This window comes from Zingiber officinale, chromosome 9A (genome assembly GCF_018446385.1).
Source record: "Zingiber officinale cultivar Zhangliang chromosome 9A, Zo_v1.1, whole genome shotgun sequence".
Taxonomy (NCBI): Eukaryota; Viridiplantae; Streptophyta; class Magnoliopsida; order Zingiberales; family Zingiberaceae; genus Zingiber; species Zingiber officinale.
In genome coordinates this window covers 112,876,459-112,887,032 of record NC_056002.1, presented here as the reverse complement: position 1 = coordinate 112,887,032, position 10,574 = coordinate 112,876,459, and the positions used below count along the sequence as shown (strand labels likewise).

General features: G+C 36.4%; 1 protein-coding gene across 1 annotated transcript; it reads right to left on the bottom strand.

Moving 5' to 3' along the window:
- Positions 1 to 843: 843 nt before the first annotated feature.
- LOC122019481 lies at positions 844 to 1,314 on the bottom strand. Its single transcript, XM_042576942.1, has one exon. It carries the CDS (start codon positions 1,312 to 1,314, stop codon positions 844 to 846), a length of 471 nt encoding a protein of 156 aa, XP_042432876.1.
- Positions 1,315 to 10,574: the final 9,260 nt, after the last annotated feature.

Genomic DNA, 10,574 nt, shown 5'->3' with positions numbered 1-10,574 from the left:
GTGGGTTATCTGATCGGTCTGTAGACCGATCAGGAAGCGATGTTATCTGAGGAAGCGAGGGGATTCAGAGAAGGGGGGATCGGTCTGTGGACCGATCCACCTGTATCCTGATCGGTCCACAGACCGATCAGGGCTCTGCCTGATCGGTCCCCAGACCGATCAGGGATGTCCTGGACCGATCAGATCATAGCCTGATCGGTCCAGGCCTAGCCGTTGAGACACAACGGCTAGATTTCTGTGTTGCTCTTGTTCTTCTTCGCAGGTGCAGATATATATCGAGGTGGAGGGCCTCTACAGGAATGACTTCTTCTTCTTCTTGCTGAGTTCTTCTTCCTCCTTACTGCGATTTGAGCTTTGCTGAGCTCCTCTTTGCTGAAGCTTCGTGTGAGCTTCCCTCGACTGGTTGATCAGTTGTTGTTGGCATCATCCGTGAAGTTGCTGCTTCATCAACGGACTCCAGTCGACGAGAAGAAGGCAAGCAATCTTGGTAGAGTGTATTTACATTCATATTATCCATTGTTTCTTGCTTTATTTCTTGTACTCCGTTATTGCTGTTGCAAAAGAGATTGTGGCGAGGTTTCTCCACCCAGAAGGAGTTCATATTAGCCGATTATCCGGGGTCTCATCCACCGACGGATTGATAGGCTTCGTCCACCTTACGGACACGCCGAGAAGTAGGAGTATCATCTCCGAACCTCGTTACATCATCGTGTTTGAGGTTTGATCTTCTCCACTTTCGTTTTTGCATTGTATTTCCGCTGCGCTAACTCAAATTGTAGGAAGAAACGATAATTTAAGGTCGGCTATTCACACCCCCTCCTCTCTAGCCGCTATCCGAAGGTCTTAACAGAAAGGACCAAACTGAGAAGGAAGAGATGTCATAATGAAATGAACGAGAAAGCCCTCAGAGATCTCCATGTCCATGGTCTTAAGCTGAGCAACCATATCATTCATTGTTAGGATATGCCCACGAACACCACCAAGGCCGCTGGACTTAGAAGTTACCATTTTGATGATAAGTGTGGTAGCAAGTGCTTTAGAGGAGCTCTTAAATTGCTCCTCAACGGAATCAAGGAAATCCTTAGCATTTTCAGAATTAGGCACACCTCCTCGAATATCTGATGATATGGAACCTTTCATTATTATAAGTGACAAACGGTTGGACCTTTCCCACTTTTCATAAGCAGATTTTTCATCTTGAGTACTAGTGTTTGAAAGTGGGGTAGGTTTATTAACCCGTAAGGCATAATCAAGGTCCATAACGCCCAGAATGAGGCGAATCTGTTCGTTCCATTTCTTAAAATTGCTACCCATCAGAGTTTCAATGGACGCGATTTGGCTTGTAATTGAAGCTACGTTCACAGAGTTACATCATGTTAATTAACAATAATGGAAAATATAAATCATAATCATAATACATAAGCGATTGAAGAAGTACACTTTAATGTAATTATAGAATTGAATTTATATCACCGTTGGGCAAAAAATAAATTCAAATTACAATTAAACAATACATTAGTGTCAAAAATTATGATGGAGAATAATGACATATGTTATCCATCGAGAAAATAGCAAATGTTACAACCTTCCGTTGGGCCGATTGTAATAAATGCACATAAATTTTCTCCATTAGATTTTTGACTTAATCATAGAATTAAATTCAAATCACTGTTGGGCAGAATTGATTTAGAACTATGATTAAATTGTGCGTTAGTGCTAAAGTATGATAGAAAATTAAACATAAGTTTTCTATTAAGAAATAGCAAAATATTACATCCTTTCGTTGGGCCGATTGTAACAGATGCACGATTTTTTTATCCATAAAAACTTTAGCATAATTATAGTTGAATTTACCCCATCATTAGTTAGAAGATAAATTCATACTATAATAAATTCCATTTAATAATTAAAAATAATAATTTTTCAGTTGGTCCAATTATTAATTTTAATATAAGAATGTAACATAAGTGTGGTTTCGTTATTCCTATTTATTTAATTGATAAATCTTCCGTTGGGTCGACTTATCATGAAAATAAATAAGAGTCCCACGTTAAATTTAATATATTTATGTCATGCTTTCAATCATATGTACCATAATTATATACATGAAAATAATAATTATTATTTAAAATCAATTAAGGATATCACAACACGTTAATACCTTAAATAACGAGATGATGAAGTCAACAATTAAATCATCAATCAAGCATAAATTCATGTAAGCATATAAAGATGATATGGACATTATTTCCTAATATAATTATGATAAATAATTTATCGAAAGTACATTAATCACATAAGAGATTTATCTTAATAAATAATATGACAATTAATATGACAACTAATAACGACATGCTATAACAACATTGATAATTATGGCAATTATCTTGATATCATGAATAAATCATATGTAGAAATAACTTACGCAACATTGATTTATATTTAGCAATTAATTATGTCATTAATTACCATCAAAATATTTTTGGAGACATAATTATGTTACCATTCAAAACAAACACTCCTATTTAACAAAAGAAAATTATTGCACACAAATAACAATTAATGCATGCTCGCGTTTCAAGACTAAAATAAGCATATTTTTTTTTTTTATCAACGATGATATTTGCAACTATAATAAATTCAACTCCTTTTAACACTTAATAAAGATGAATCCATAAAACATCATCACAGTCCATATTTTTGAAACAAACGAGATTAAAATATATTATTCATTGTGAATATAAGTTATTTACCTTTATAATTCGTTATAATGCATCATACGACTAGATATAACATGTCGATAGGTAATAACGTGTTATCTTAATTCATATACTTGAATCAACTTACCTCTAATACCAAATGTTATAAATATTTTTTAGACGGTAGAATGTGACATAAGCTTGATCCAATAATCAAGATTTCTACTGTAAAGCGAATCTTATCAAGTATATGAACGAATTTAGAGAATAAGAATTACGTGCGTTGAGCGCTGACATAATTGAAGACTCGATCTTCACCTCTTTCGCTCTACGAGGGGAGATGGATTCCCGTATGTACTTCTTAGGGTTGCCGTAAGCCTTCGTGTGTAAGAGTATGTAAGAAGCATCCAAATAGACTAGACCTAAGTGCCTATTTATAATAACAACAAATCCTAATTCTTAATAGGTAGAGCAAGAGGTGGGACCGATCCAATAAGAAATACAATCACTAGTCCGTCCATCAAGGCTTTAGTGATTGGGCTAATTAAATAAATTATTAAGGAATAACCCAACTAATTATAATTTGTAAGTCAACATCATGGATTGGACCCCGTCGAATCCAACACTTACCTCTAGGTCTTTCGAAATGTAGTAGGCGTCTACGATCGAAGTCCATTCAGGGGTTTTGGGAAAGGTGTTTAGTGCATAGCGTACCAAGTCCTGGTTGATTATTGCTTCATCGAGGTTGCCTAGTCCAGTGATCAGTTCCTTGATCTTCGTATACAGTTCGGCTACCTTCTCACTTTTTTCTAGATGGATGTTCGTTAGTTTGTTTCGAAGAATGCCCCGTCATGCAAGTTTCACTTTGGATGTTCCTTCGTGGAGTTTCATGAACTTCTCCCAAAGGTCTTTTGCCGATGTATAGCTTCTGATGCGATTTACTTCTTGAGGCTCTAAAACACTTAAAAGGTGATACTCCGCTCTGTTGTTGGCTATGAAATCGCTTTTCTCCTTTTTTCGTCCAGAGATACTCTTCTTTCTCTACTCCTTGTTGATCTTTTGGAACTGCAAAACCATACATAATTATTAAAAGAATTTCAAAGTCAGCTTTTAGGAATACCTCCATTCGACGTTTCCAGTGTGTGAACTCCCCCTCGAACTTTAGTGGGATGAGGCTTGGTCTGACCATTGATTTTGCTTCGGTCGACGGTTAGTCCTTCTGAAGTGTCCTCGCTCTGATACCACTTGTTAGGACCCGTGCGACCGACAAGAGGGGGAGAGGGGGGGGTGAATTGCCTATATAACAATTGCAAACCTTTCTCGACTTCCAACTCTAATTAGTAGCACAGTTATAACAACAAATTAAATGAACAACTTTAAAAAGAAAGAGGCAAAAGAGTTACTTGGTTACAACCTAGATGATTGTTAATCCAAGGTAAAAGAAAGAACTAAAAATCTCCTTCGTTGAAAGCGGAAAAGCTTCTTACATTCTTTAAACGTTCAGGAATAAAGTAGGAAATGAATACTTGAGTTGTTATTTATTTACTAGGTTCAGGGGTTTTTTTTATATAACTCCTGAAAAATCTTATCCGAAGTTGGAAGACTCCTCTAACAAGGTGGAAGACACTTCCAGTGAGACAAGCGAAGATAAGGTCTTATTTTCGCCAATGGTTGTATTTTGCCCAATCTAAGACGCTTTCAAAGAGTTGAAGGTGTCTTCCCACAGAAAGGCGCGGAGGTGCCTTCAGCCACATTGAGGATGCCTCCAGTAGCTCTGCAGCTCCCCCTTTGGCTCTTTCGTTGTTTCGATCGCCTGGGTGATTCCATCTATCCGGAATTGGGCTCATCCGGTCCCATCTTCTGGCCTTCTCCTCGAGCAGACTTCCTCCCTAGTTTCTTGTCCCTCGAACGTTGCACTCGTTCTTCTCGTCCATCAGTGTACTCTTCCGCAGGATCTCATCCTTCAGATGTACCGAGTCCGTTGGCTATCTCCCGTGCCATTCTTCTCGCTAGCTATGTCTGCCGCTCCATTTCTTGTGTTCCTAAACTCTTGCATACTTAAACACAAGGATCAAATACAACATGAACTTAGCTGACTATATCAAAATTACCATGGCGTTCTAATAAATTTTTATAAAAAAATTTAATTTTTCTAAACGTCAAATTGAATGGAGAGTTAAATATTCTAGTAGTCGACATAGCCAAATTAACATAGAAAGCTGCAATAAGAAAATAAGAAAAGATTAAAAAAAAAAATGAAAAAATGATTAATTAGGTTGGGTAACGTTGAACTTGGGATGATCGATTCGGCTCTACGGAAGTTTTCCACCGGCTACCAGGATAAATCAGGAAGCGCTCGCAGCGGGCAAATTCATTATAGTTGGGGCTCGAACTGCGAATGTCTAGGTGATAATTTAGATATCCTGCCGCTGCATTATAGCTCCGGGGTAAAAAAAAAAAAAATCTCTAGAAGTATCACTAACGAGTAAGGAAAAGGATACAGTCAGCCAGTACAAGTCAATACAAAGAAAAAAAAAAAAAAGTTACAGATCATCGAAAAGAGAGAAAAATTATGAGATATAGACGGCTAAGTTTTGACAAATATTGAAAAGGATAGATCTTATAGCATATAATTAAAATAATAATTATAAAAAAAAATAATAAATGATATAAAAATTTAATATTAAAAGTTAATCATTTTCTTTAAAAAAATTTAAAAATTATGATCGTAAATTGTTTTTTTTAATGAATAAAAATAAATATAAAATATAAAAATAATGGTCCCTAAGTTTATAGGCCCTAATAAAATTGGGCTGTGTTAATGGCCTACGCCTTAAATCAGGTATGTTGAAGTAAGATTTGAATACAATTGCAAATGATATATTGAGAAATCACAACCATCATACCCTTAAAAAAAATTTACCATGAGTTTCTTTTAGCCTATAGAGGAAACGAAGGGAGAGGAGAAATGATTCAGTAGAATTAGGGAAAGAGTAATTTGATAAATAAATATACCTTTTTTTAATAAAGATCAAAGTTAGATGTAATATTTTAAATTGAGTAGATTGCCCGCCCACGATTAAATACATTACATTATATAGATTTATATGGAACACCATTTATGCCCTCACATCCCATGCATTTCTACTTTAGGGCTGTTCGGATCTCCTGGTCCTTAATTCTGGGTTATTTCTTGGTCTTTTCTAAAACGACATATTTTGAATGTCGTTAAATTTATAAATTGGTGTTGTTTTAAGTTTAGGTATATCCAGTATAATATTTTTTTGACAAAATATAGATATTTTATAAATGTTAGGAGTTGTTTTTTATTTTTTTTATCAAAATTTGTAAATTTTAATTGAATTTGTATTTTTTTTTTTCATAAATTGGTGTTGTTTTAAGTTTAAGTATGTTCAGTGTGACATTTTTTTTTTATCGGAATTTAGGTTGTGAGCGTAAATTTAACAGCATTTGAAGTATGTCGTTTTGGAAGGGACCAGGAGAGGACTAGGGATTAAGGACCATGAGATTCGTTAAATCCCTGGTCTCCTCCCGGTCCCTTTCAAAACGACACACTTTGGATGCAATGAAATTTACGCTCACAGTCAAAATTCCGACAAACAACGTCACACTGAACATACTTAAGCTTAAAACAATACAAATTTATAAAAAAAAAACACACACAAATTCAATTAAAACTTACAAATTTCAATAAAAAAAAAAGAGCTAAAAACTACCTTAGCGTTTATTAAATACTTATATTCCATCAAAGAATGCTACACTAAACATACCTAAGTTTAAAATAATACTAATTTATAAATTTAACGATAGTTGAAGTGTATCATTTTAGAAGAAGAGATCAGGGATTAGAGACCAAGAGATTTCTATTAGGTTAGTGTGTTATCATGGATCCTAACATGTGTTTCACTATAAAAATATTAAAAAAATTTAAGTTTATGAAATGCAAAATAATTTATAAATCAAACATCATATATATGCCACACAACATTCTATAAATATCAATTAAATTTATTTTTCTCTATATATCGTAATCTTAATAATAATAAAAAAAAATTCAAGGAGTGATAAATAATGTCCAAACTTGAAAAATCATTATCAAATCAACCCAAAACAGAAAATTTTATAATCAACGGCATGCTAAATCTTACTGCTATCCTATTTTAAGTTTGCTAAAAAGTAGGCTCATAATTATTTATTTCTCATATTTTATCAAAATATGTTTCCTCCCTTTTCCATATAGTTGAATGAAAATAGACAAAACAAATTATTGGAAATAAAGTAACTTTGTGTATTCTTCAGTTAAGGGTTTTTTGTATACAACAAATTATATATACAAAGGTACAATGGATTATCTAATACATGGGGCAACCAAGAAGATAAAATAGTCCTCGAGGACATATTTAGTGGTAAGTACTTGATAGCATTTAGATGAAGAAGAGGCAAAAGAGAACACTCTATAGTAGTAACTTAAATGAGGAAGAGATAAAAAATTGAGAATCAATTTATTTCATATTGCTAATAAATCTAAAACTTGATTACAAGCATAGGTTATACATACCTATATATAGCAGTACGAGAAACTAATCTGATCCTAAAATCATGTCATGGATCCTTAAATTATGCATTTAGATTTTGACTTGATTCAAAGCATATTCATTAAATAATACAGACATATTCTATTTTAATTTTGACTTGATTTAAAAATACAACATAGTCTTCCTTAAACCAAGTTACAAATGTTAGTCATCCCAATTGTCTTCTTCAACTTGAGAAAAGTCTCTGTCTTCATTGATTTTGTAAAGATGTCTGCAACTTGACATTCACTAGGACAATACTCAATGTTAATTTGTTTTTCTTCAACCCATTCTCTGATTTTATGATACTTGATATCTATATGCTTGCTGCGACCATGAAAGACTGAATTCTTAGATAATGCAATTGTTGACTTCAAGAAAATTATCGTAGGGCCATCTTATTTGTGTTGAAGAAAATCTAAAATTTTTCTTAGCCAAATTGCTTGCGTAGAATAATTTGTTGCTGCTATATATTCTGCTTTTGTTGTTGAAAGTCCTACCACTTGCTTTTTTTTAGAGAACTAAGGAAATATAGCTACACCTAGATGAAAATCATATCTTGATGTACTCTTTCTAGTCTCAACATCTCCGACCCAATCACCATTTGTAAATCCAACAATTTTCACAGTTTTATTAGTAAAATACAAGATTCCATCATTAATTGTACCTTTGACATATATGAGAATTCGCTTTGTTGCAACCCAATGTGATCTTTTGGTTTCTCCATAAACCTTCTAAGTACCCCAACTCCAAAAGAAATATCTGGCCTCGTAGCAACCAAATATCTTAAACTCCCAATCAAGCTTTTATAAGATGTAATATTCATACTCTTACCAGTTTCATCTTTAGACAACTTTATCTTTTCAATCACGGGAGTAGGAACCAGTTTTGAGCAATCCATTCTAAACCTTTTCAAAATATCAGAAGCATGTTTCTTTTGTGAGACAAAGATCCCATCATCCATTTGAATAACTTCAAGCCCTAAGAAATAACTCATTAAACCTATATCTATCATTTCAAATTTACTAACCAAAGCCTTCCTGAATTCTGTGATTAACTTTAAGTTATTTCTAGTGAAGATCAGGTCATCAACATAAAGATAGACTATGAGTGTATCACCAGATTTAGTATGTTTAACATACAAAGCATGTTTATAAGGACATCTCAAAAAACCATTTTCAAGAAAGTAAGAATCAATACAATTATACCATGCTCTCAATGCTTGTTTTAAACCATATAAAGCTTTCTTTAACCTGTAAACTTTATTCTCTTCCCCTTTCTTCACGTATCTGGTGTTAGGACCTTCGGATAGCGGCTAGAGAGGGGGGTGTGAATAGCCGACCCCAAATTCGCGTTTCTTTCTACAAATCAAGTTAGCGCAGCGGAAAAATAACAACAGAAATGTAAATGGAGAAATCAAACCTCAAGCACAGCGATGTAACAAGGTTCGGAGATGAAACTCCTACTCCTCGGCGTGTCCGTAAGGTGGACGAATCCTCTCAATCCGTCGGTGGATGATACCCTGGAAAATCGGCTAATAAACACTCCTTCTGGGTGGAGAAACCTCGCCACAATAACTCTTGCAACAGCAAGATAGAAGTACACAAAATACGAAGAAGCACAAGACAATATGAATGTAAAACAAACAAGCTTGCCTTCTCGTCAGGAGTCCGTTGATGAAGCAGCAGCTTCACGGATGCCAGCAGCAGGGAAGCTCACGCGAAGCTTCAAGAAGTACGAGCTCAGCAAAGCTCGCAGAAGGAACCTGGAAGAACTTGCAGAAGCAAGAAGGAAGTCCTGTAGAGTCGCTCGACTCTTTATATAGCTGAACCTGCAAACCTGTGAAGGCAGAAGAAAACACAGAAGACCGAGATCTAGCCGTTGTCACTCACAACGGCTAGGCCTGGACCGATCAGGCTCCAACCTGATCGGTCCACACTGTCCCTGATCGATCTTGGGGACCGATCAGGCTAAGCCTGGACCGATCAGGCTATGTCCTGATCGGTCCAGGAGGAGTCTGATCGGTCCCAAGACCGATCAGCCTTTCTCCTTCTTCTCTTCTGTTTGCTTCCTGATCAGTCTTCAGACCGATCAGATAATCCACAGAAGCATTCTGTTTGGTTACTGATCGGTCACCAGACCGATCAGCCGTATCACTGGATCGGTCCCCAGATCGATCCAGAGCTTGGTTTTTCCCAATACCAAGTCCCAAGTCTCCCACACCAACATCCGGTCAACCTTGACCTGTTGGTACATCATGCTTAGCATCCGGTCACTCCCTTGACCTGCTAAGACTCCCCACCAAGTGTCCGGTCCAGAGAACGAGCTACCGAGCCCTCTCTGACTTCGTCTGGTCCAGAGAACGAGCTCCCAAGCCCTCTCTGACCTAGTCCAGAGAACGAGCTGCCGAGCCCTCTCCGACTTCCCATGCCAAGCTTCCATACTTGGACTTCTCCCGTGCCAAGCTCCCTGCTTGGACTTTTCCGTGCCAAGTCTCCATACTTGGACTTTTCCCGTGCCAAGTCTCCATACTTGGACTTTTCCGTGCCAAGTCTCCATACTTAGACTTTTCCGTGCCAAGTCTCCATACTTGGACTTTTCACCAGATGTCTGGTCAACCTTGACCAATCTGGATTTTCCTTGCCTGGCTTCAGTCACCAGGACTTTCCAATTGTCTGGCTTCACTCACCAGGACTTTCCCTTGCCTAGCTTCACTCACCAGGACTTTCACCTGGCTTCACTCACCAGGATTTCCCGAATCAGGTCGACTCACCTCGGGTCAACCAGGTCAACCTTGACCAAAGATTGCACCCACAATCTCCCAAGTTTGTATTCTGTCAAACATCAGAATACAACTTTTCTACTCTCGTCAAACATCAGAATAGAACTTTTCTATTCTCGTCAAACATCAAAATACAACTCGAGTCAGGTCAACTCGAGTCAGGTCAACCAGGTCAACCTTGACCTAAGGTTGCACCAACAATTTCCCCCTTTTTGATGTTTGACAAAACCATAAACAAGTTAGGTTAACCCGATAACCTAACTTAGGTTTCCCAATATTCTTCCTTGAACATTCTCTCCAAACTCTAATGTTCTTCCTTGAACATTCTTTGGACATTCTCCCATTCTCCCCCTTTTTGACACACATCAAAAAGAGTGAATCAAGGTCAAGAGTTTCTTCCTAATGAAAGTCCCATACCTTTCATTGAACCCCTTAATTTCCCCCTTGATACTAAAGTCAACAATCAACTTAGTGATAATCCCATATCACTCAAGTCTT